This window comes from Mustelus asterias, chromosome 28 (genome assembly GCF_964213995.1).
Source record: "Mustelus asterias chromosome 28, sMusAst1.hap1.1, whole genome shotgun sequence".
NCBI lineage: Eukaryota > Metazoa > Chordata > Chondrichthyes > Carcharhiniformes > Triakidae > Mustelus > Mustelus asterias.
In genome coordinates this window covers 12,393,689-12,421,315 of record NC_135828.1, presented here as the reverse complement: position 1 = coordinate 12,421,315, position 27,627 = coordinate 12,393,689, and the positions used below count along the sequence as shown (strand labels likewise).

General features: G+C 43.7%; 1 protein-coding gene across 2 annotated transcripts in view; it reads right to left on the bottom strand.

The window, feature by feature from the left end:
* Window positions 1-16,685: 16,685 nt before the first annotated feature.
* The window catches only part of parga (poly (ADP-ribose) glycohydrolase a), a 167,191-nt gene continuing 156,249 nt past the window's right edge, over window positions 16,686-27,627 (bottom strand). For both annotated transcript variants that reach the window (XM_078199516.1, XM_078199515.1), the window contains exons 16-18: window positions 22,835-22,940; window positions 18,674-18,802; window positions 16,686-18,320 (exon numbers count right to left, since the gene is read on the bottom strand). In XM_078199516.1, coding sequence (XP_078055642.1) covers window positions 18,178-18,320; window positions 18,674-18,802; window positions 22,835-22,940 — 378 coding nt within the window. In that variant the 3' untranslated portion in view covers window positions 16,686-18,177. The remainder of the gene's footprint in view (window positions 18,321-18,673; window positions 18,803-22,834; window positions 22,941-27,627) is intronic.

Here is a 27,627-nt window from a genome sequence, read left to right as displayed (position 1 = left end):
TTCCCTGCTGCCATTAGACGTTTGAATGGACCTACTTCGCATTAAGTTGATCTTTCTCTACACCCTAGCTATGACTGTAACACTACATTCTGCACTCTCTCCTTTCCTTCTCTATGAACAGTATGCCTCGTCTGTATAGCGCGCAAGAAACAATATTTTTCACTGTATGCTAATACATGTGACAACAATAAATCAAATCAAATCAAAAGGATGTGGTTCCAAAGGAGATTCTCAAAGGAAAAAAGTCAAGTGGAGAGACAGGGAGGAGTAGGGAGGGAATTCCAAAGGTTAGATTCCAGGTAGCTGAAGTCACGACCAGTGATGGTGGAGTGATTAAAAGCGGGAGGATTCGAGGAACTCAGTTATCTCACAGGACGGTGGGGCTGGAAGAGTTCGCAGAGTTAGGAAAGGTGCGAGGCACTGGAGAGATTTGAAAACAAAGATGAGGATTTTAATGTCAAGATTTTCCTTGTCCGGGAGCCAGTCTAAGCCAGCGAGCACAGTGACAGGGGAATGGATTCAGACACGGGCTGCAGAGCTTGGACAATCTCGAGGTAAGAAAAGATGGAATGTGGGGGAACAGTCGGCCGTGCATTGTCTAGTTTAGAGCTGACAGAGACATGAAAGAGGAGACATGAAGCAGCAGATGAATGATGGGATGATGTCGAGCATTGTCACGGAGACTGAAATCGATGATCTTAATGCAAATATAAATCGCACCTTGGGGTCACAGTTGCGAACAGACTGGCTTCATGTTGACAGGGTGGGAGGGATGGAGTCGGAAGCTATGGGAATGGAGCTTGGAGCGGGGACTGAGAAAGACTTCTGAAAACTTTTCTCAGAATACCAGCCTTTGCATCTGATCATAGCATCCCTGCAGTGCAGAAGGAGGCCATTAGGCCCATTGAGCCTGCACTGACAACAATCCCACCCAGGTCCTGTCTTCATAACCCCATACATTTACCCTCCTAATCCCCCGATGTGACGGGGCAATTTAGCATGGCCGATCAACCTAACCCGCACATCTTTGGAGTGTGGGAGGAAACCGGAGCACCCGGAGGAAACCCACGCAGACACGAGGAGAATGTGCAAACTCCACACAGACAGTGACCCGAGGCCGGAATTGAACCCGGGTCCCTGGCGCTGTGAGGCAGCAGTGCTAACCACTGTGCCACCGTGCCGTCCAAATATTGTAACCCTCAGATCAGTTGTTCATCAGAGAATGAAAACTTTCCCCATCGAGTGGGAAGTGTGAACACTGTGGTTCCATATTGGATTATATTGGATCATATTGGACTAGCCCGAGAGACAAGGTTTCTAATCAGTTCCTGAATCCTGTTCATGCAGACTGGGCAGATCAATCTCGGGGTTGGGGAGCTGATTTTGATTTGATTTGATTTATTATTGTCACATGTATTAACATACAGTGAAAAGTATTGTTTCTTGCGCACTATACAGACAAAGCATACCGTTCATAGAGAAGGAAAGGAGAGAGTGCAGAATGTAATGTTACAGTCATAGCTAGGGTGTAGAGAAAGATCAACTTAATGGGAGGTAGGTCCATTCAAAAGTCTGACGGCAGCAGGGAAGAAGCTGTTTTTGAGTCGGTTGGTACGTGACCTCAGACTTTTGTATCTTTTTCCCGACGGAAGAAGGTGGAAGAGAGAATGTCCGGGGTGTGTGGGATCCTTGATTATGCTGGCTGCTTTGCCGTGCAGCTATTGGGTGCGGAGTTTTTCTGCAGTATCCTTAAATCAAATTCTGGAATTCCACAATTTGCTCAGGTGTTATCACCATTGCTTTAATTCCCTGACCTCAACTTTGGGTGTGGTTGGGGGAAGTGGAGGAAAGCTTGTTCCATAAGGAGAAACAGGTGGACAGTTAAAATTGCTCTGCTCAGGGGAAGAGAGAGGGTGATATCTAAAAATGTTCCGAGTGGGCGTTGCAACACTTTCCCTCCTACACGGTCACCCATCTTCTGCTCTCTTTCCTTTCTAATTCAATCACTGCCCTGATTACAGATCCTGTCCCGGCCTTGATTACAATCTCTGTCACCGAGCTGATTACAACTCCTGTCACTGCCCTGATTACAGATCCTGTCACCATCCTGATTATAGTCCTTGCCACTGTCCTGATTACAGTCCCTGCCACTGTCCTGATTACAGTCCCCATCAAGGTCCTGATTACAATCCCCATTAAGATCCTGATTACAACCTCTGTTACTGCCCTGATTATAGTCCCTGTCACTGCCCAGATTACATCCTCCCGCCACTGTCCTGATTACAGATGCTGTCACTGCCCTGATCACAGTCCCTGCCATGGATCTGATTACAATCCCTATCTCCCCTTATTACTATCCCTGATTACAACCCCAGTCACCACCTTTGACATTTCCACAAATGAATGACCAGTCTCGTGGAGAGAGAGGTGACCATAGAATCACCACAGTACATGAGACCATTCGGCCCATCAAGTCTGTACCGACTACAATCCCATGCAGGCCCTGTTCCCGTAACCCCACACATTTACCCTGCTAATCCCCCTGACACAAGGGTCAATTTATCATGGCCAATCATTTGCTCATTGATCCACTGGAGCAAGCTGAGAGGGGTGATTGAAAAGCAGCAGTGCTGGTAAGAGATTAATTGGATTAATTGAATTGTTTATTTATTTAATTAGTCAGCTAGTGTGTGTATTTTTTTGGCCTTTACTTTAACAGCAGTTTTTCAAGTTTAAAGTGAAAACTAGAAGTGGGCAGCAAAGGAGTCTGGGAAGGGTTTTTTAAGCGCGTGAAGTATAAAAGGTAGGCTGCAGTATACAGCGGGCAGCGTCGGGAGCGGGCAGTGGAGTGTGTGGGAAGCAGAGTGTGAGCTATAAGACTTTGGCTCACAGGGCTTGAGTGTGTGGGAAGCAGAGTGTGAGCTATAAGACTTTGGCTCACAGGGCTTGAGTGTGTGGGAAGCAGAGTGTGAGCTATAAGACTTTGGCTCACAGGGCTTAGGCTGAAAGGGCGAGCAGGGGTGAGTTGAATTCATTTTTGCACTTTCTACCTGGTACTGGCAAGGTATCTCGAGGGGATGGGTGTGCAGGCAGTGCAATGTTCCTCTTGCACTATGTTTGAGGTGAGGGACGACGACAGTGTCCCTGCTGATTACACCTGTGGGAAGTGCACCCATCTGCAGCTCCTCCAAAACCGTGTTAGGGAACTGGAGCTGGAGTTGGATGAACTTAGGATCATCAGGGACGCAGAGATGGCCATAGACACAAGCTTTAGGAATACAGTTACTCCGAGGATTGAAAACAGATGGGTGACGGTGAGAGGGGCTGGGAGGAAGCAGTCCGTGCAGGGATCCCCGGTGGTCGTTCCCCTTAGCAACAAGTATTCCGCTTTGGATACGGTTGAGGGGGATGACATACCAGTGGGGAGCCGCAGTGAGAGGATCTCCAGCACTGTGTCCGTCTCTGTGGCTCGGGAGGGAAAGGGGGAGAGCGGGAGGGCGATAGTTATTGGGGACTCGTTAGTTAGAGGGATAGATAGGAGGTTCTGTGGCAGCAAAAGAGACTCACGGATGGTATGTTGCCTACCGGATGCCAAGGTCCGTGATGTCTCAGACCGTGTTTTCCAGATTCTGAAGGGGGAGGGGAAACAGTCACAAGTCGTGGTGCACATTGGTACCAATGACATAGGTAAGAGAAGGGACGGGGATTTAAAGCAGGAATTTCTGGAGCTGGGCTGGAAGCTGAGAGCCAAGACGAAACATGTGGTCATCTCTGGTACGTTGCCGGTACCACGTGATAGCGAGTTGAGGAACAGGGAGAGAGTGCAGTTAAATATGTGGTTGCAGGGATGGTGTAGGAGGGAGGGTTTCAGATACGTGGATAATTGGAACACGTTCTGGGGAAGGTGGGACCTGTACAAACAGGACGGGGTGCACCTGAACCAGAGGGGCACCAATATCCTCGGAGGGAAATTTGTTACGGCTCTTCAGGGGGGTTTAAACTAATTTGTCAGGGGAGTGGGAAAGGGAGTTGTAGTCCAGAAGTCAGTGAGGGTGGTGAGGTATTGGGGAAGGTATCAGGGTCAAGGGTGGGTACTGGTAGACAGGAAGGTGGGTTGAAGTGTGTCTACTTCAATGCAAGGAGCATCCGGAACAAGGTAGATGAACTTGGGGCGTGGATTGGTACTTGGGACTACGATGTTGTGGCCATTACGGAGACGTGGGTAGAACAAGGACAGGAATGGTTGTTGGACGTTCCGGGGTATAGATGTTTCACTAAGTGTAGGGAAGCTGGTAAAGAATAGAATAGAATAGAATAGAATCCCTACAGTGCAGAAGGAGGCCATTCGGCCCATCGAGTCTGCACTGACCACAATCCCACCCAGGCCCTACCCCCACATATTTACCCGCTAATCCCTCTAACCTACTCATCTCAGGGACAATTTTTTTTTTAACCTGGCCAATCAACCTACCCCGCACATCTTTGGACTGTGGGAGGAAACCGGAGCACCCGGAGGAAACCCACGCAGACACGAGGAGAATGTGCAAACTCCACACAGACAGTGACCCGAGACGGGAATCGAACCTGGGACCCTGGAGCTGTGAAGCAGCAGTGCTAACCACTGTGCTACCGTGCCGCCCCTCTGCTTAAGAGGTGGAGGAGTGGCATTGTTAATCAAGGATAGTTTAACGGCTGCGGAAAGGCACTTCGTGGGGGATCTGCACACTGAGGTAATATGGGCTGAAGTTAGAAATAGGAAAGGAGCGGTCACGTTGCTAGGAGTTTACTATAGGCCCCCAAATAGTAATAGAGATGTGGAGGAAGAAATTGCTAAGCAGATTATGGATATGTGTGGGGGTCACAGGGTAGTTGTCATGGGGGACTTTAACTTTCCAAATATTGATTGGAACCTTTGTAGGTCAAATAGTTTGGATGGGGCAGTTTTTGTGCAGTGTGTGCGGGAGGGTTTCCTGACACAATATGTGGATGGGCCGACTAGAGGTGAGGCCACATTGGATTTGGTACTGGGAAATGAACCGGGCCAAGTGTTAGATTTGGTTGTGGGAGAGCAATTTGGAGATAGTGACCACAATTCGGTGTCTTTTGTTATTGCAATGGAGAGGGATAGGGCCGTACGGCAGGGCAAGGTTTACAATTGGGGGAGGGGTAATTATGATGCGATTAGGCAAGAATTAGGGGGCATAAGTTGGGAACAGAAACTGTCAGAGAAAGGAACTAATGAAAAGTGGAATTTTTTCAAGGAACAGATACTGGATGTCCTTGATAGGTATGTTCCTGTCAGGCAGGGAGGAAATGGCCGAGTGAGGGAACCATGGTTCACAAAAGAGGTGGAATGTCTTGTGAAAAGGAAGAGGGAAGCTTATGTCGGGATGAGGAAACAAGGTTCAGATGGCTCGATTGAGGGTTACAAGTTAGCAAGGAATGAGCTGAAAAAGGGGCTTAGGAGAGCTAGGAGGGGACATGAGAAGTCCTTGGCGGGTCGGATCAAGGAAAACCCCAAGGCTTTTTACTCTTATGTGAGGAATAAAAGAATGACCAGGGTGAGGTTAGGGCCGGTCAAGGACAGTAGTGGGAACTTGTGTATGGAGTCAGTAGAGATAGGCGAGGTGATGAATGAATACTTTTCTTCAGTGTTCACCAAGGAGAGGGGCCATGTTTTTCAGGAAGAGAAGGTGTTACAGGCTAATAGGCTGGAGGAAATAGATGTTCGGAGGGAGGATGTCTTGGCAGTTTTGAATAAACTGAAGGTCGATAAGTCCCCTGGGCCTGATGAAATGTATCCTAGGATTCTTTGGGAGGCAAGGGATGAGATTGCAGAGCCTTTGGCGTTGATCTTTGGGTCCTCGCTGTCCACGGTGATGGTGCCAGAGGACTGGAGAATGGCGAATGTTGTTCCTCTGCTTAAGAAAGGGAATAGAAATGACCCTGGTAATTATAGACCGGTTAGTCTTACTTCGGTGGTTGGTAAATTGATGGAAAGGGTCCTTAGGGATGGGATTTACGACCATTTAGAAAGATGCGGATTAATCCGAGATAGTCAGCACGGATTCGTGAAGGGCAAGTCGTGCCTCACAAATTTGATAGAATTTTTTGAGGAGGTAACTAAGTGTGTTGATGAAGGTAGGGCAGTTGATGTCATATACATGGATTTTAGTAAGGCGTTTGATAAGGTCCCCCATGGTCGGCTTATGATGAAAGTGAGGAGGTGTGGGATAGAGGGAAAGTTGGCCGATTGGATAGGCAACTGGCTGTCTGACCGAAGACAGAGGGTGGTGGTCGATGGAAAATTTTCGGATTGGAGGCAGGTTGCTAGCGGTGTGCCGCAGGGATCAGTGCTTGGTCCTCTGCTCTTTGTGATTTTTATTAATGACTTAGAGGAGGGGGCTGAAGGGTGGATCAGTAAATTTGCTGATGACACCAAGATTGGTGGAGTAGTGGATGAGGTGGAGGGCTGTTGTAGGCTGCAAAGAGACATAGATAGGATGCAAAGCTGGGCTGAAAAATGGCAAATGGAGTTTAACCCTGATAAATGTGAGGTGATTCATTTTGGTAGGACTAATTTAAATGTGGATTACAGGGTCAAAGGTAGGGTTCTGAAGAACTGTGGAGGAACAGAGAGATCTTGGGGTCCATATCCACAGATCTCTAAAGGTTGCCACTCAAGTGGATAGAGCTGTGAAGAAGGCCTGTAGTGTGTTAGCTTTTATTAACAGGGGGTTGGAGTTTAAGAGCCGTGGGGTTATGCTGCAACTGTACAGGACCTTGGTGAGACCACATTTGGAATATTGTGTGCAGTTCTGGTCACCTCACTATAGGAAGGATGTGGAAGCGCTGGAAGGAGTGCAGAGGAGATTTACCAGGATGCTGCCTGGTTTGGAGGGTAGGTCATATGAGGAAAGGTTGAGGGAGCTAGGGCTATTCTCTCTGGAGCGGAGGAGGCTGAGGGGAGACTTAATAGAGGTTTATAAAATGATGAAGGGGATAGATAGAGTGAACGTTCAAAGACTATTTCCTCGGGTGGATGGAGCTATTACAAGGGGGCATAACTATAGGGTTCGTGGTGGGAGATACAGGACGGATATCAGAGGTAGGTTCTTTACGCAGAGAGTGGTTGGGGTGTGGAATGGACTGCCTGCAGTGATAGTGGAGTCAGACACTTTAGAAACATTTAAGCGGTTATTGGATAGGCACATGGAGCACACCAGGATGATAGGGAGTGGGATAGCTTGATCTTGGTTTCAGATAAAGCTCGGCACAACATCGTGGGCCGAAGGACCTGTTCTGTGCTGTACTGTTCTATGTTCTATGTTCTAATCCACCTTTGGGCTGTGGGAGGAAACTGGAGCACCCGGAGGAAACCCACGCAGGGACAGGGAGAACGTGCAAACTCCACACAGACAGTGACCCAAGCCGGGAATCGAACCCAGGTCCCTGGCGCTGTGAGGCAGCAATGTTAACCACTGTGCCACCGTGCTGCCCTGAAACGCAGCACCGAAAAGATTGAAGAGCGTAATATACAAACCAGATGGCTTGGAACTTGAAGAAAATAAGACACTAGCCAATGGTACAAGAAGTGAATAGAAATCGTGTTGATAAAATTGGCAGATGTTTTATTTGGGGAACTGTATGGCCTCTGGCAGCAATCTGTCAGGTCATTAGTGGATCCCATTTTATTCTACCTGCAGCCAAATACCGTTTATCACGGACATGTCAAGAGTTCAAGTAATATCCGAACACGAGGCAGGCAGCTCAATTAACTGGAGATCGCCAGCAAGCTAAAATGATGAAGCAATCTGAAACAGCGCCCTGTCACCTGGCATTCTCTTATTCCCCTAACGGTCCCTGCTTTCTCTCATTCCCCTATTACGCACTTTACTGATTTGCTGCCCTGTACACCCCCAGCATTACATTTTCGACATGTCATTCTCCATACAATGGGGATTCCAGTTCGACGTTCGAAGGTGATATTTCTCCCAGGAATCAATGCCCTTCTCGGCCGGCTTCACATTCAAATCTACAAGTGAAGAAATACAGAGGTAGGTCTTTAAATACAGACTGCGTCAGGCGAAACATCTGCTCGAAGGCGAAGTTGCTTAAATCACACCGTTACATCTTCAGTTGCCAATGTGCAGGTGATCCTAAAATGAGAACACACACTTTATCCAAAATGGAAAACTATTTCTAAAAAAGAAAATGACAATGCAGCTTTCTAGACTGGAAGCTGTGTTTATGCGACATGTTTCGTATCTTCCGTATGTCTCAAGTACTTTGCAACCAATTAATTTGCTTTGAAATGTGGCCACTTAAGTTCTGTGGGTAAACATGAGACAATTTATGGGACACAATAAAATCAATGAGCAGATAATGAGTTTGGTGGGTATCATCTGTGCAAAATGTTGGCTCAGTTATTGTTGGAAATCCCCGGCTCTTATTCAAGCAGTGCCTGTTCTCATACCTCTCCTCCCCCAGAAAACAGGCTGCATTGTCCAATATTGCGACCAAAGTTTATCCTTACGTGGGATGTAAGGGAGGGTCAGCTTTTGTTGCCCATCCCTTAATTGCCCTTGAACCGACTGGTTTGCTGGGGCCATTCACGGGGTTGTCTAAGAGTCAACCATATTGCTGTGGATCTGGAGTGACATGGAGGCCAGACCAGGTAAGAATGAGAGATTTCCTTCCCTAAAGGAAGTTGCAGTCAATTTCAGTGCTACAATCACCTTTGGTATCAAAGAACAAAGAATACGGATAGGTGCAAAGACCTGAACAGGCGCTGGACTGTGGTGACTAGGGGAATTTCACAGTGACTTCATTGCAGTGTTAATGTAAGCCAGACTTGTGACTAATAAATGAACTTTAACTACTTTCAAGTACAGCACAGGAACAGACTCTTTAGCTCGCCAAGCCCAAGCCGATCATGATGCCCTAACTAAACTAAAAAAAACCTTCTATCCTTACTCACAATGCCCACTAGGTGGTTGACTCTCAGCTGCCCTCGGGCAACTAGGGATGGGCAATAAATGCTGGCCCAGCCAGCGACGCCCATGTCCCATGAATGAATGAAAAAAAACTCGGTCTGTATCCCTCTATTCCCTCCCTATCCATGTACCCATCCAGATGCCTCTTAAATGTTGCTAATGTGCCTGCTTCCACCACCTCCTCCAGCAGCACGTTCCAGGCACCCACCACTCTCTGTGCGAGAAGCCTCTCCCACACATCTCCCACAAACTTTCCCCCTCCCACCTTGAACCTGTGCCCCCCCCTGTAATTGACACCTCCACCCTGGGCAAAAACCTCATGGTGGCCATTGCTGAGATTACAATTCCAATTCAGATTATTAACTAATTGAATTGAAATTCTACCAGGGTGGGATTTGAACCCGTAACCTCAGGGTCTCTGGGTTTCCAGCCTAGACATATTACCACTATGCAATCATCTTCCTCCCCTAACTGACACTGCAGCATCCCCTCAGCACTATACTGGATCGACAGTCCAGATGCTGACCCAGGTTTTGCTATTGTCATGATGGTCACCATTGTACCACTGAAATTGACTGCAACTTCTGGAGTCTGCACAGGCATGCGACAACGGATGAATGAACACCGCTCGACAATCACCAGGCAAGACTCTTCCTGTTGGGGAGCACTTCAGCGGTCACGGGCATTCGGCCTCTGATATTCGGGTAAGCATTCTCCAAGGTGGCCTTCACAACACACGACAACGCAGAGTCGCTGAGCAGAAACTGATAGCCAAGTTCTGCACACACGAGGACGGCCTCAACCGGGATATTGGGTTCATGTCACATTATTTGTAACTCCCACAGTTGCCTGGACCTGCAGAGTTTCACTGGCTGTCTTGTCTGGAGACAATACACATCTTTTTAGCCTGTCTTGATGCTCTCTCCACTCACGTTGTTTTGTTTCTTAAAGACTTGATTAGTTGTAAGTATTCGCATTCCAACCATTATTCATGTAAATTGAGTCTGTGTCTTTATATGCTCTGTTTGTGAACAGAATTCCCACTCACCTGAAGAAGGGGCTTGGAGCTCCGAAAGCTTGTGTGGCTTTTGCTACCAAATAAACCTGTTGTACTTTAACCTGGTGTTGTTAAACTTCTTACAGGCACAGAGTAACAGGGAAATCCAAAAGTTGCTGTGAGTGATTCTACGCTTCTCCAGGTGTTGCTATTGAACTAAACCAGTGTACAATGTTTCAACCATTCATGAATTTACTAATACTTTCCCCTTTTACACTTTTAGTTTCACTGTAAAAAAAAATCTTTGGAAAAGTTATACATTGTTGAATGAGATGTAGTTGGGTTTTAAACAGAGTACTAACTTCATAATTACTGCTAAACTGGCCTGAAAGGCTAATTTTATGTTCATGGAATTTTAATTTTTTTCAATTGTGATAAATCTCCATGCCATAAGAACTTTTTTTAAAAGCTTATTTATGATATTTTAACTTTTATCTAAATTATAATCATTTAGTTCAATGTCTGAACATTTAAATTAAAAGTGGTGGATAATCAGTGCCTTTAACTTTCCGGTTTGCTGTCTGTGAGAATCCTTCACTATGATTGGCTGTCTACCCTGCTTGCTGACTTGGCTTTTTTTCCAAAGCTTTTTTTTTTACAGTGAAACTAAAAGTGTAAAAGGGAAAGTATTAGTAAATTCATGAATGGTTGAAACATTGTATCTCCATGCCAAGGCGATCAGTAGATTTTTGTGGGAAGGTTTCTCTGAGGCCGGTTATTACTTTGATGCTGGTTGCAAAATCCAGCCTAATTCTCTGATTAAAATTTATTTATTAATGTCACAAATAGGCTTACATTATTAACACTGCAATGAAGTTACTGTGAAAATCCTCTAGTCATCACACTTCGGTGCCTGTTCGGGTGCACTGAGGGAGAATTTAGCATGGCCAATGTACCTAACCTGCACATCTTTGGACTGTGGGAGGAAGCCAGAGCACCCGGAAGAACCCCACGCAGACACGGGGAGAATGTGCAAACTCCATACAGTGACCCAAGTCGGTAATCGAACCCGGGTCCCTAGCACTGTGAGGGAGCAGTGCTAACCACTGTGCCACCATAGTTGTTTCACGTTTCCCTTCTAAGATTTAGAAGAACCCGGCATTTACCATCAGCCCTTTTCTTAATGACATATTCTATGAAACCACAGCCGGTGGCAGTGACCCAAGCCGGGAATTGAACTCGGGTCCCTGGTGCTGTGAGGCAGCAGTGTTAACCACTGTGCCGTCCCTGATCGGGTCTTGAATGCACGAGTTTCTGACTCAAGAATTGAATGTGGTATCGTGGAGCAACACTGACAAGTAAATTGCAAAGGACTTAAAGTCAATAACCTAATCAATAGTGAAAACCACTGAGCTCCACCAATATAATGGAATATGTCAAATGAGTTTGCTTTGTCTAAACACAATAGGAGAATGGAGAGAGCTCTTGGGCAGAGAGAGACCAAGAGATTTTATCTGGAGTATTTTTTCATGCACCAGTTAGTCGATTATTTTTTGATGCCTCTTTTGAAATGCGCTTCTCACTTGCACAAGTCAGAAGTCAGTATCTGTGCTGCAACATGGTTTTTATGGCAGCATCAAGCTGACAGGCAATCTGCTAATTCAAAACGTGCCTTGTCTGATACTTTTATTCCTGCACTGCGCATAAATTGATGATTTCCTGGAGAAAATATGTGCACAGTAGATAAACAGGCATTTACAGCGCAACATTTATTTATTTGAATTTGCCTGTACAGGTTGTGAAAAGGGCAACTTAAAAATAGATGCATTTTGAACAAAAATACTTTTAAAAACTTCTTGCAGATGGGGCCAGGCACTGATTGCTATCAAATGTCCATTTTCATAAATCATCTGTCTCTCTTGTGTTAATGAAAGTCTTGATTGAAGTGTTTGGAGACCTTGCTGTCAATTTATTGGTGGCACTTATGTAACAACATTGCCCAACTTCAAAATGACCCCAACGTTATTTTGAGGCAACTTTGTGAGGTAAATAAAATCTTGCATTGATGTGGTTACCTGTGGCCAGTGTTTTTCAGGTTCATCTTTCTGCTGCCGCTGGCCGTTCCTTGATTCGAGGGTGACCAGGGTCAAGAAATTCCATCACGGGTCTTCACGTGACTGAACAAGTCAATTCCCAACTTGCAGATCCTTGGCCACATGGGGCGGGACATCCCACAAGGTAGTGGGATCCGGGGTGCAGGATTTGCTTCCTTCCCTGATGCTGCTTTGCCTCATACTTGAAGTCTTTGTCACCCAAAGCGTGACGCAGCTTGATGGTCAAGTTATTGCCATTCTCAACAAGTAGTAACAAGCTTCTCCCATTCATCGCTGTCAACGTTGGCACACTTGAGGAGGGCAAAAGAACAGCTTTGAAGCATTTTCTCTACCCTTCCCTGAAAAGTCAGTCATTTGAGAGTTGAGAAAACAGGGTCAAAGTGTTATCTGGACTCGAAACGTCAGTTCTTTTCTCTCCTTACAGATGCTGCCAGACTTGCTGAGATTTTCCAGCATTTTCTCTTTTGGTTTCAGATTCTAGCATCCGCAGTAATTTGCTTTTATTTATTGAGAAAACAGCAGCTTGGTGGGGGGAGGTGGATTTCCACAATCCGGACAGTGTCCAGTTTATTGTAATTGATTTTTGTATGTGTTTTGCCTGAATACTCATGGAGCTGGCCTCGATAAGGTCACTGGCGTGTGTGCGATGGACCTCCCAATGCTGATTAATTTCTCTCGAGCTTTAATGTGTCGCTGATACACAGTCCAGGTGTCACTGTAGAATGGTAAAGTGGTGGTGACAGCTGCCCTGTACATTAGGACTTACGTTGGCTTGCAGAGGTCTTTGTTGTCAAACACCCAAAGCTATTGTTTATAGAGAAGTTTGAATGATGCACTTGATCCGGTGTTGGATCTCTTTGTGACTGGTGTCCTGTTGGAGAAGTGGTTGCCAAAGGATGGGAGACACTCATTATATTCCAGAGTCTCTCCTTCGCTATAGATGGGAAGTGGAATACTTGACTGACCAGGTGGATGTTGATGCATATGTATATAATACAAACAATAAACCTTTGTGCCACTGTTATATTGATGGATGAACAGGTAAGAATAATATACCAGGAGATTTCATAAGACCTTTTGCAGCCTGCGTCTCAACTGATTATCACACTAGATGAGAGGAAGACTTCAGTGTCATGTTGAGTGCTATAGTGGATATTAATAATTCAAGCAGAGCACCATTTGGAACTTGGTCTCAGTTTGATGTAAGGAATACGTTGCCAATCTTCTGGCTTAACCAATTAAACTAAATCAAATTAACTCAGGGACAAATTAAAAGGGACAGCTCCCAAAAAGGGAACTGCCTGAAACAAAAGACAAAAGTAGAAAGGAAACTTAAAACATCAAACTAAAATGTGATTAAAGGGGTCAATAATACACTCCAGCACGTGGGGTACCCAGCAGGCATGGAAGGCATCAACAGTCCCTCGGACACCGCATGCCCCCTCTCCTGTGACACGCAGCCGTGAATGTAGCCACACTGTAGAGGCAGACAATTAGGTCGGACGACCCCCTCGGTTACCCGCTAGACCTGTTGATGGCAAGTTTTGCTAGGCTCAGGAGCAGGTTCACGAGGAGATCCTCCACCTTCCCTGCCCCCTCTGCACCGGGTGTCCGTCAATCAGGAGCTTGGGATTGAAGTACAAACAGAACATCAAGCAAACGTTTTTGAGAAAACTAGTGCTAACAATCACAAAGTTCTTCAAAGGATCTTTGGAGATTTGACAGCAATGCCACAAGTTTATCAGGTTCTGAATTTAATATGAGACAAAAAAAAGAGGTGGGCAGAGAGAGATTCGGGGCCAACTCACATGGCTCACCAGCTGAAGAATGGTGGACATCTGGATTGGAGGCAGAAAACAAGTGATTAAGGTGGCAGGTTGCAGCCTAGACATGCAATCCATGTCCAATTTAAAAGTCATAGGTTAAACCTTTACAATACGACCATGCTATCATGGGGTTAGTGGGGCAAATTACTGAGATGAATGGTGCCCACTGTATGACAGGAGAAAGGGTGCATTGGAGGACCTCATAGAGAAAGCTGTCCAAGGAATCATTGAGCAGGCAACTTGGACCCTATTCTTTTTTAAGAAAGCAATTATTTTCAGTGTCCAAGAGACACACACAAAGTCACTTTGATAAAATATGGATGAAGAAATGGAGTGTGATTTGGCATGTAATTTACCAGATTTACTATGGCAGGTTGCATTCTCAAAAGGTCACAAGCAAGCATGGGGCAGTCCTAGAGCTTTCATTATTGGTCTCACGCTGCCGCACTCTGAACATAATTTATGGACTATTCCTTTGATGTCAGTTAACTTTAAAGAGTGGTGTTTATTTAGCTCTGTGGGAAGATTTGAATGCATCCACATAACCGAGGGCTTCAAGTGCTGTTCTCCAGTTACCGGGGGAAAGAGTGGAAAATGAAGCAATCAGAGGAAGGAACAATTTTTTTGATCTGCAGGTTTTGTCCATTTATGCAGGTCTCGAAAGCTCGAACTAGTTGAGTGCAGAAGAAAGGTTATTTTATAAATACAACCGTAGCTCAGGGACAGTTTGCACTTTGGGCACGGCACAATCACCAATTGCAAAATCTGCCATGAACAGCGTAATGTTTTAAAACACAACTTTGATTTCAAAAATTGCTTTGAAATATTTCTAGATAAACTTCAGCAGCTCGAGGTCTAATGCAGCTGAAAATAGGTTTATCTCAGAGAAGCATTTTTTTTGGAATAATTTACTGTGGTGGATAGGCCAGTACTTGTTCCCAGTGCCAACATTTAAAAGAAATAGCACAAAAGAAAACAGGGAAATTTGTCACTCTGAACGCAATTTGCTCTTAAAAAAATCTACGATTGTGTGTGCTGGTTACCCCTGTTGAGTAACTTTCATGAAATTGCACAATCAAGCGGCAACTCCTTGGCCAAAATATTTAATGACAAGAGGCTTAAATGGGGACCCCTCAATAATTCACAGCATCCAAAAGGGGGAGGCAGTGGCCTAGTGGTATTATCGCTAAACTCTTAATCCAGAAACTCGGCTAATGTTCTGGGAACCCGGGTTCGAATCCCGCCACGGCAGGTGGTGGAATTTGAATTCACTAAAAAATATCTGGAATTAAGAATCTACTGATCACCATGAAACCGTTGTCTATTGTCGGAAAAACCCATCTGGTTCACTAATGTCCCTTTAGGGAAGAAAATCTGCCATCATTTCCTGGACTGGCCTACATGTGACTCCAGAGCCACAGCAATGTGGTTCACTCTTAATTGATCTCTAAAATGGCCCCAGTAAACCACTCAGTTCAAGGATAAGGAGAGATGGACACTCAATAAATGTTGGCCCAGCCAGCAATGCCCAAATTGCCAAACTAATAATAAGAAATACTGAGCTACACTATCATATACTGTGTGGCAAGGTGGCACAGTGGTTAGCACTGATGCCTCACAACTCCAGGGACCTGGGTTCGATTCCCAGCTTGGGTCACTGTCTGTGTGGAGTTTCCACATTCTCCCCACGTCCGTGTAGGTTTCCTCCCACTCTTAGGTTGATTGGCGATGCTAAATTGCCCATTAGTGTCCCGGGATGCGTAGGATAGAGGGATTAACAGGACAAACATGTGGGGTGATGGGGATAGGGCTTGGGTGGGATTGTTGTCAATGCAGACTCAATGGGCTCCTTCTGCACTGTAAGGATTCTATGATAAAAATTGAAAATGCTGGAAATCCTCAGGAGGGGGAAGATTTGTGGAGAGGGGAACAGCGGTAACGTTTCAGGTTGTGACTCCGTTCTGACGAATGAAAGGTTGCAACTTGAAAGTTAGCTTTGTTTCTCTCTCCGCTGAAGCTGCCAGGGCTGTATTTCAGATTTCCAGCATCCGCAGTATTTAGCCTTTGCTCTGAATGATGCTGCCCCACTCTGCTCAGGCAAAGCACGGTCCAGATCTCTGTCTACTTGCACGCTAATGCCTATCAAGTGATTAGGTGAGAACCGGCAGGATTGCTTGCTGTTGTTTATATCATTAGAACCTTTACTATTGAGTGGGCGTGGAGAGGATGTTTCCACTAGTAGGAAAAACTAGAACCAGAGGGCACCACCTCAGGCTAAAAGGACAATCTTTTAAAACAGAGAAAAGGAGGAATTTCTTCACCAAGAGAGTGGTTAATCTGTGGAGCTCTTTGCCACAGAAGGCTGTGGAGGCCAGGTCATTGAGTGTCTTTAAGACAGAGATAGATAGGTTCTTGATTGATAAGGGAATCAGGGGTTATGGGAAGAAGGCAGGAGGATGAGAAAAATATCAGCCATGATTGAATGGCGGAGCAGACTCGATGGGCCGAGTGGCCTAATTCTGCTCCTATGTCTTATGGTCTAATAGAAACTGGCTTTAGACTTTGAGAAACTGTGACAATGCTTCATTGGAAGGAATAGGTGGAAAGTATCAGTGACATACTACATGTCCTATGGACTAGGATGAATCTGATCAAGGTGCTCTGTAACTGAGAATAGCACTGGTGCAAAATGAGAATTCTGTGAACTAAAACCACAAATTTAACCTTAACAAATGAAACAGACAGCCAATGGTTCACGTGATTATTTAATGTGCAATTTTCTTTGAGGGCAACGCATCAACTGAAATCCCTGTCCCAACACAGAATTGTACACACAGAATGAATGAGAATCAAAAGGATTGCATAATGGGCTGAGTATAAAGTCTTATTTTTCTGAAAGCTTGAAATATGATGACAACCCAAGTGCTAAATTAAAATCAAAAAATATCATTTAGTGCAAAGTGAACCTTGCCACCATTCTCAACTCTACCACTGTAGAAGATTTGAAGGTGCTAATCACAGAAACATTCTTAGTTGATTTGTATTTATCTAAAATTGCTGTCCTCTTTTACTTTATAACTGTATAATGGTTTGTGTCTTGTGGATACCAGGTCATATCAGTGGAACATCTGTCAATCAGGTTTCCCGCACTCCCCACTCTGTTAGTCAGGTAGTCCCTGAAGGATTTCTGTCAACCACACATTGAACACTCTTCAATATTCACTTCTTGAACGTGACGGAACATACACCCGATTCCTGACATAACCGGAGATGGGAAACTGAGAGTGACTACGGGCCCTTTCAAATCCCATCCTTGTCAGAGTTGATTAGTCTGGAATACACGTCGAGTCGTTTACAGTCTGTGGGTAAACAGCAGTTCAGTTATGTCCTCATGAGCAGGCAGAACGTACAATGCAACCCGACATTTTTGTAAAGAACTTCATAAAGCCTTGTACTCAACATCAAACCTTTATTTAGACAATTAAAAAAAATACTTCTTTAGGCATTGGCACAGAGCTCCCCCCCAGATATATTATCGACAGGAGCCACTTAGCCAGCTCTTTAATATTTTTGGTATCAAGTACCATAGTCTGAAAGAATACACAACTGGTATTCATATCATTAAGTTATTTCAAAACCAAACAAAAAACACCCACATCATTGCTTCCCCTCCCAATATATGCCAAAGAGGAGACTTTTCTTGCTCCTCTAGTTTAAAAGTTTGTCTTTATTTTGTTGATAATGCAATAACAAAACCATGCTCAGAGCATGCCGGGTTTCATTTGATTAAAATGTATTAACCAGAGATTACTCAAAATCAGAAGATAACATTGGTTTAATCCCTCTGAATAATTGCAATAATTATTCTTAAGTAAGACAAGATTTATATTGGTAGTTGTTCCTCTATTATGATTGCATAAAGTGTGTGGAGGATATGTATTTATATAGAGTAGATATATATTTCTCCTGTTAGTCCCTGGGCCAGCAATTCCACATGGTTATTATACCTGAAATTTCAATTTGAAGCACTTTAGGATTAACTTCTAGCACTAATAAACGTTGCTACCAAAAATATTTCAGAAAACATTCTGTCAGAATAATGGACAATGTTTTGGGATGAATTTTCTTTACGAATGGGGCTATAATATCAGGATCTCTTGCAAGCATAACCATAACGTTGAGCAATAGCGTTCAGCCTCCTCCTGAGTTTACAGGTAGTCTTTAAAAAGGAACTTGAAAAGCTGTCATTCATCGTCCTCATCCGTTGAATCTGTGTATAAGGCTACAGAGTCATAAATGAAGTTGTAGAGTTTAATGTGCGGCCTTGCAAAGGAACAGGATCGGCACACTTCGCTGCAATATCGCTCCAAAAGCCTGTAGATGTGACCTGAAAAGGAAAAGATGGAAGTAAAGATGTTTCCTATTCAGTTCAATGTTTCAGGTCCAGATTTGCGGAGTGGATATATACAATATCAGAATTCATTCAACACTGAAGTGTCCAGCTAACTCAATGCAACACTAAGCAAATAAAGAGCCAGAATAAGTTGACTGTGATTGCAGCAAGATATTTAACAGAAATTTTACTGGTAAACTACAGCATGTAAACCCTTTAGATGCAAAGGATCATTTTCGATAGAAGAAGAAAATGCTGCTGCTATTCGCAGTCTAGTCCTGCATGTTTAGGTTGGAAATGTTGATCATTCGGTAGGGAGCAATGTTTAGAAAATGAGCTAGGCTTACCAACAGTCTGTTCTTTCTCAATTAGGAATCTGTGCATTTCATATATTTCCGTCATTAATTCCCGGTCTCCGAAGGTGAAATAAACCACATCTCGCCCTGCTTCAGTCGCTGCCATCATCTGCAATAAGGCTACAACATATTCACGTCAATGTGTCAGTCTATCAGAAAGCTAGTCTCCGATGAAGTAACCTGCTCAAAACAGCAATCTAATTTCTTTCAAATGCTGACTGGGATATTGTGGATTTGTATAATCCACTATATTTTTAAAAAACATTTTACAGCCTTCTTCAGCCTGGCTTTTAATATTACTTTTCATTGCTTGGAGTAACCGTTTTATAAGCAACATTTAACACTTCAGTGCTTTTCTCAACTATAATGGCCTACCCACTAACATATTAGAGCCGCTTAAATACAACAATATTATCATTTGGATCGGCAATGAGTAAGATATCCTCCAAGCTGTGCTTATTATGAAGCAAAGCCTAGGATAGTAATGAGTCCCTTGGGATCAGTGCTGAAATCCAAAATGACTACTCGAGTCAAACCCCACATATAATGAAGGCAATTTTTCCATGCTATACACTTGTTATCTGTAGGTGCTTGTACAATGTGGGGTTGACTTTTGCCTTCTATTCCAAAAATGTCAAACCTAAACATCTTGCAAAGCTACATGTCCTGAATGTAGCTATTAACATGTAGTTATTTAATGAAAGTCAAAGGCAACTTTCCTTTCATAGAATCCTACAGTGCAGAAGGAGGCCATTCGGCCCATCGACTCTGCGCCAACCACAATCCCACTCAGGCCCTATGGCCATAACCCCATGCATTTACCCTAGCTAGTCCCCCTGACACTAAGGGGCAATTTAGCCTGGCCAATCAACCTAACCCACACATCTTTGGATTGTGGGAGGAAACTGGAGCACCCGGAGGAAACCCACGCAGACACGGGGAGAATGTGCAAACTCCATACAGACAGTGACCCAAGCCGGGATCGAATCCAGGATCCTGGCGCTGTGAGGCAGCAGTGCTAACCACTGTGCCGCCTTTCCTCTGTAAGATGTGAATTGCCAAGAGATTTTCATTAAATAACTACATGTTAATAGCCACATTCAGGACATGTGGCTTTGCAAGATGTTTAGGTTTGACATTTTTGGAACAGAAGGCAAAAGTCAACCCCACATCTCTCACAAATTTAATAGAGTTTTATGAAGGTGTAACCAAGAAGGCAGATGAGGGCAGTGCAGTTGATGTTGTCGACATGGACTTCAGCAAGGCCTTCGACAAGGTACCGCATGGTAGGTTGTTGCATAAAGTTAAATCTCACGGGATCCAGGGTGAGGTATCCAAATGGATACAAAATTGACTTCTTGACAGAAGCCAGAGGGTGGTTGTAGAGAGTTGTTTTTCAAACTGGAGGCCTGTGACCAGCGGTGTGCCTCAGGGGTCAGTGCTGGGCCCACTGTTTTTGTCATTTATATCAATGATTTCATAGAATTATCATAGAAACCCTACAGTGCAGAAACAGGCCATTCGGCCCATAAAGTCTGCACCGACCACAATCCCATCCAGGCCCTACTCCCATATCCCTACACATATTACCTGCTAATCCCTCTAACCTACGCATCTCGGGACACTAAGGGGCAATTTTAGCATGGCCAATCAACCTAACCCGCACATCTTTGGACTGTGGGAGGAAACCGGAGCACCCGGAGGAAACCCACGCAGACACAAGGAGAATGTGCAAACTCCACACAGACAGTGACCCAAGCCAGGAATCGAACCCAGGTCCCTGGAGCTGTGAAGCAGCAGTGCTAACCACTGTGCTACCGTGCCGCCCGGTGGATGAGAATATAGGCGGCATGGTTAGTAAGTTTGCAAATGGCATCAAGATTGGTGGCATAGTGGACAGTGAAGAAAGTTATCTCCAATTGCAACGGGATCTTGGGCCAGTGGGCTGACGAATGGCAGATGGAGTTTAATTTAGACAAATGCGAGGTGATGCATTTTGGTAGATTGAACCAGGGCAGGACTTACTCTGTTAATGGTAGGGTGTTGGGGAGAGTTACAGAACAAAGAGATTGAGGGGTATATGTTCATAGCTCCTTGAAAGTGGAGTCACAGGTGGACAGAGTGGTGAAGAAGGCATTCAGCATGCTTGGTTTCATCGGTTAGAACATTGAATACAGGAATTGGGACGTCTTGTTGAAGTTGTACAAGACATTGGTAAGGCCACACTTGGAATACTGTGTGCAATTCTGGTCACCTTATTATAGAAAGGATATTATTAAACTAGAAAGAGTGCAGAAAAGATTTACTAGGATGCTACCGGGACTTGATGGATTGTGTTGTAAGGAGGGGCTGAATAGACTGGGACTTTTTTCTCTGGAGTGTAGAAGGCTGAGGGGTGATCTTATAGAGGTCTATAAAATAATGAGGGGCATAAACAAAGTAGATAGTCAATATCTTTTCCCAAAGGTAGGAGAGTCTAAAACTAGAGGGCATAGGTTTAAGGTGAGAGGGGAGAGATACAAAAGTGTCCAGAGGGGCAATTTTTTCACACAGAGGGTGGTGAGTGTCTGGAACAAGCTGCTAGAGGTAGTAGTAGAGGCGGGTACAATTTTGTCTTTTAAAAAGCATTTAGACAGTTAAATGGGTACGATGGGTATAGAGGAATATGGGCCAAATGCGGGCAATTGGGATTAGCTTAGGGGTTTTAAAAAAAATGGGCGGCATGGACAAGTTGGGCCGAAGGACCTGTTTCCATGCTGTTAACCTCTATGTCTCTATGACCCTCATTGAACAATGTTTCAGGCAATATAAAGTTAAAGTTTATTTATCAGTGTCACAAGTAGGCTTACATTAACACTGCAATGAAGTTACTGAGAAAATCAAGAAGTTACAACACTCCGGCGCCTGTTCGGGTACATTGAGGGAGAATTTATCATGACCAATGCACCTAACCAGCATGTCTTTCGGACTGTGGGAGGAAACCGGAGCACCTAGAGAAAACCCACGCAGACACGGGGAGAACGTGCAGACTCCGCAGACAATGAAATGAACCTGGGTCCCTGGCGGTGAGAAACAGCAATGCTAACCATTGTGCTGCCCAATATGGCTCATATCCCTCGTCTGTAAGTTTGCCCTTTGAAGCTATGTCTTATGATTATCTACAAGTGTTAACCAATGAACCTGGATAGTCACTTAGAGACGTCCAAAAGCATCTGGGCCAATCATTGACGGTGTGTTTGATAATTCCTACTCGCTTTCAAATAACTTGGCAAATGCCTCCAAACAACACTCTTTCTTTGCAGAATTGTGAAATTTTCAACAACAGCTGGGCTGCTTTGCGATGATCCATCTCTACATTTTCAGCTGAGCTCTTCAGCAAGCACAGATCCAAAGTCTGAATATTTAAATAGTGAGACACTCACTATAATGATAAATGAATGGAATACACAAATTATTTATCTTGAAGTGATCTTCATAATTTATTTTCTTCTAGAAATCTCTTGGTAATATGAAATTAACAAAATAGCTGGACATTTGCACATTTATCAACATCACTAAAACACTTTAAACATGATGGAATAAAACTGCACATACACAAGGATAGATATTACAGCATCAAAGTACTCTCTGCTAGTTTAATTGATTGCAAACTCCTTATCAATCTAGAAGGAACTTGTAGTGATAAGAGTACTTTTTGCATCTGTCCTCACAATGTCTCTAAGCACATCATGACCAAAGAATTATTTTTGAAGTGCAATTACTGCTGCTTTGTCGGAAAGTTTAAAGTTTATTTATTAGTCACAAGTAAGGCTTACATTAACACTGCAATGAGGTTACTGTGAAAATGCCCTAGTTGCCACACTCCGACGCCTGTTTGGGTACACTGAGGGAGAATTTAGCATGGCCAGTGCACCTAACCAGCACATCTTTTGGACTGTGGGAGGAAACCTGCAGAGACACCGGGGGGAGAACATGCAGACTCCGCACAGACAGTGACCTGAGCCGAGAATCGAACCCAGCGCTGGGAGGCCAATGTGCTAACCACTGTGCCGCCCACAAACAGCAATGAAATGAATGACTGAACGATCTTTGTCTCATGGTACCTTCACGTGGATATGCTTGAATAAAATTGGGTAACATTTGTTTACTTACATTTTAACCTGGCGTCTCCACCAAAAGCTCCGCATCCCCAGTTCCCTGTGGCTACAGCGGAAAGATTCTTGGGATCAACACCGGGTCGCACAAAACCACAATAAGCCTGGAAATAATTAGAGGGCAAAGAGATAGGAAAATATTTAATGCACAAAAGGGCAATGGAGGAAAAAATAATAGTTCAATCTCTCTCAGTTACTGATGCACCAATGTTATTGCTAGGTCACTGAGCAATTCCATGATATAAGGTAATTGTGAAAAGGAGGAGTTCTATTCAGCTTCATTCAATAGCTTGCTCAGACGTTGCTATTAAGGGAAAATCTGGCTTGTAATATACAGTTTGCATTATGGGTATCAACAACACTACTACTCTATCTGTTTTTTGCACTGTAATTGAAGGATCCACACACCATTGTACCCAGTGTCTTTGTATATTCTACTTCAACGGGATAAAAAGTAAGCTCAGCTCCTGATTGACTGTCCCAGAACCATTCAACTTTGCTTACAGTACTTTGAAGAAGAGACAATAACTTTCGATTCTATTTACTGAGAGCCTGTTGGGAGTATTGGGGATTAACAGCAATCACAGAGCGAGTATTTACACAGCAGCACAGCTGTAGTTACAAGACTTGAATGCACACTGGCTTTATGTACAGATCTTAAACAGTCTCAACGGGATTCAGCTCAGCAGAAGTCACACTTCTGAAATACGCTTTTTTCCCCCCTTATGAATTATTAAATCCTCCTCTTGCTGTTTTTCTGAAGTTTCAACTTGGTGTTTCCCTATTGCAAGATGACTGAAAGATTGGCGACTTAGCACCATGGGGGGGATTAACTTAAGCTGCCAACTGAGGAGTGTTTAGCAGTTGGGTTCGAGTGGGCTGCTTCACTGTTCAGGTTACGTTTAACATGAATAGTTTGAAAAAAAGTGTTCTCTCTTCAGTTGTACAGTGGACATGAAGAATGTAGCATGACTATGATGAGAGGGCAATCGAGTTCATAGGACGATAAAGCACAGAAGGAGGCCATTTCACTTCATGTGATAGATAATGCATGGTCTTTTCCAACAATTAACGGAATGAATATATCAGACACTGGGCAATTTGTCTTTTATTTAATGAATATTTCAAATCTTCCAACACATTTCTTTTGTATTTTCATTATTTATTTAAACAAGGATCCAGGATGCTTTCTTGTTAGAGCCCCTATCTTTGAAAATAGAAGCCTGATTGAATATTATTTTACTTCTGCTTTATGTGTATCATTAGTGATGCTCAAGAAACAAAAATAATTTGTAAATATAACTGATATTGAAATTAAATTTATAAAGGGCGTGTTTTGTCCTCAGGAAATCGCAGTGTTATCACTACTGTTAGATAGGCAGAGAGATCGGTTTTGGAAGTGTTAATTGGGGAATACAGGAGGTCTTGTGGGGCAGTGATAGCATTCCTATCTCTGGGTCAGAAGCTCCGGTTGCAAGTCCAATGCCAGGACTTTGTTGACCATGGAAGCAATGTTCATGAAGCGATTCAACTGGCTGATAAACAGCCAAATAATCTTTCCACCATCTCCCCAGTATTCCCCAAAGGGGAAAAGAGTGTGGGTGAAGATACGCTCAAAAATTGGTGAATGAACATTTGCTGTCAGGACAATGGGAAAACTCCATTGCTTTACTTCAACTAATGCCACGGATCTATTATATCTGGTAGACGGTTTAATGGCTTACTTAAAATATGTCACTCCAACGTTGCTGTATTGTTTTTTTGAGATGCCATGCAGTGGTTCAGTTAGTTGGGTTTATTGTCCAATGGAGTGCAGTTGAAGGTACAGAAGGGTTTAGAACCTCGACAGTCAATGAGGCAGAAACTTGGCAATCAGTCATTGAATTGTCAAAAATGAGAATGGGACAGAGAGAAATGAGTTGTCAGTGATTAGCACTGCTGCCTCACAGTGCCAGAGACCCGGGTTCGATTCCTGGCTGCACTCCCTCTGTACAACACTGAAGCATCAACACAGCTCATGTGCTCAACTTCTGCAAAAGCCCTGAATTCAAACTCTCTGACTCGAAAGCGAAGAGTACCAGCACTGGCAGCATTGAAAGTAACAAAATAAAATATACCATTAGCATGGTTTTAATACAGAACGATCGAAACAAGAACTTGCATCTATACAGCTAATCTGATTACCTGAGGACAACTCAAAACACTTCAAAGCTAATGGAGTCCTTTTGAAGTGTCTACACTGACAATAATGTACTGCCGGACCACAGTTAATTTGCACATAACAAGGTCCCACAAACAGCACTGAGATAAATATCCAAGTAATTTGTACTTTAATGATGTTCGTTGAGGGATAAAGATTTGCCAGGAGACCAGGAGCACTGCACTTTTCTTTTTGAAGCTTGCCATGGGATCTTTTACAATTACCAGAAGACCTTGGTTTATCCTCTCATCTGAAGGCAGCAGCGTTGACAGTGCATTGCTCCTTTTGAACAGCACTGAAGTGTCAACCTTAGACTGCACGTCAAACCTCTGGAGCGGAGCCTCAACCCATCACCTTCTGACTCAAAGATGTACATGTCATCAATGAACGAAGCATCTAATTGTTAGCTTATCATTTATGCTGCATCAAGTATGGTATTGTGTCTTGAGATGCCCTGCAGTGATTCAGTTAGTTGGGTTTATTGTCTAATGGAGTGCAGTTGAAGGTACAGACAGAAGGTTTAGAATCCTGGCAGTCAATGAGACAGAAACTTGGTAATCAGTCATTGAGTTGTCAGAAATGACAATGGGACAATGAGAAATGAGTTGTCAGTGATTAGCACTGCTGCCTCACAGCGCAAGGGACCCGGGTTCGATTCCCGGCTTGGTTCACTGTCTGTTTGGAGTCTGCCACGTTCTCCCTGTGTCTGCGTGGGTTTCCTTTGGGTACTCTGGTTTTCTCCCACAGTCCAAAAACATGCTGGTTAGGTGCATTGGTCATACTAAATTCTCCCTCAGTGTACCCGAACAGGTGCCGGAGTGTGGCAACTAAGGGAATTTCACAGTAATTTCATTGCAGTGTTAATGTAAACCTACTTGTGACTAATAAATAAATTTTAAACTTTATGATGTGGGACAATTGAGCTCCAGAATTCAGTAATATCACGAGGAAGCAATGTATTGTTGAAAGTGCTGCAACAAGGCATTTACTTGAGGTGCCATTTCCTTATACAAATTTATTCCAGAAACAACTGATGTTTCTGATGTCCTGACGAATGTTCAGTGCGATAAGTTATCTTATTTCCTGTTTGCGAGCTGTTGCTACGTAAACTGTCCAGTGTGTTTGCATACAGATCACAATGAATGTAATCTGTTTGCCGTGCAGTACTTTGGGGATAGTTAAATAGACATTTTTGTTTCTGAGTTTATGCAATATACCCAAAGTTTGCAAAACAAGGATGGAAAGGGAGAGAAACTTTGAATATATTTAGGGGTGGGGAGAAAGAGGGGGAAGCAAAAGAGACATTTCAAATTTAGTGTACCTGAAATAAAATTCATTTTCAATTTATGAAAGGTTGATTCTCTTAAATAGTTTTTGATCTCACAGCGTAAAATTTGATTTAAAAATTATGGAATTTTAAACTGGATGGCATTATCTATAAAGAAAATGAACCTCAAGAAACTTGCTTCATCGACAAGAAAGACTGTGTCTATACCCAAGCTAGTGATATGATTGATCACTACAGGAAGGAAGCTTTAAGAACAATCTAAAAATTATGAGGAGGTGGTGTTATAGTGATATTGTCACTCAACAGCGCAGAGACCCAGGAAATGCCCTGAGGACTCTGGATCTAATCCCATCACAGCAGATGGTGCAATCTGAATTCAATAAAAAAAACCTGGAATTAAAGGTCTAATGACGACCATGAAACCATTGTTCATTGATCGTAAAATCCAGTGGTTCACTAATGTCCTTAAGGGAAGGAATTCTGCCATCCTTACCTGATCTGGCCTACATGTGACTCCAGAGCCACAGTAATGTTGGCTCTTAAATGCCACTCAATTCAATTCAAAAGCAATTGTAAGAAGTCTCACAACACCAGGTTAAAGTCCAACAAGTTTAATTAGAATCTCAAGCTTTCGCAGCGCTGTTCCTTCCTCAGGTGAGCGACTCACCTGGAGGAGCAGCGCTGCAAAAGCTGGTGATTCCAAATAAACCTGTTGGACTTTAACCTGGTGTTGAGAGACTTCTTACTGTGGCAACCCCAGTCCAACACCTCCACACCAAAGGCAATTAGGCACGGGCAACAAATGTTGGCCAATGAATAAGAAAAAATTCAATTGCTTTTCATTTCTCGCACTAAAGGAAGTTTTTTGTAAATACCCAGCAAAACTATACATTCTTATACTTACTTAGAAAGAAATTGCCTTAGTTACTCAACAGAACCAAGAGTTTTTAAAAATAATAGATTTTGCACAGTCAAATAAAATGTTGATTTTACTCATTCTGAACAATTTCAAAATTGTGCATTTAATGATAAATCTTGGCTTTTGAAAAATTGCAACGAAGTCGCAGCCAATCAACTATACAATCCGGATAACAGATCACCTCTCATCGCGAGCCTATTTCTTCGCCGACATATGTAGGTACAACGCAATTTATTTTTGACCAGGCTTATCTCTCTCAAAAATTAGTTGTCATACTTGTTTCATGGCGAATGTACAACGTTGTAATAGATTAGTGTCAGTATATGCTCCAGTCTGGCTCAATTACCAAAGATATACGTGCAAGCCTAATAGCCATTCGAATGG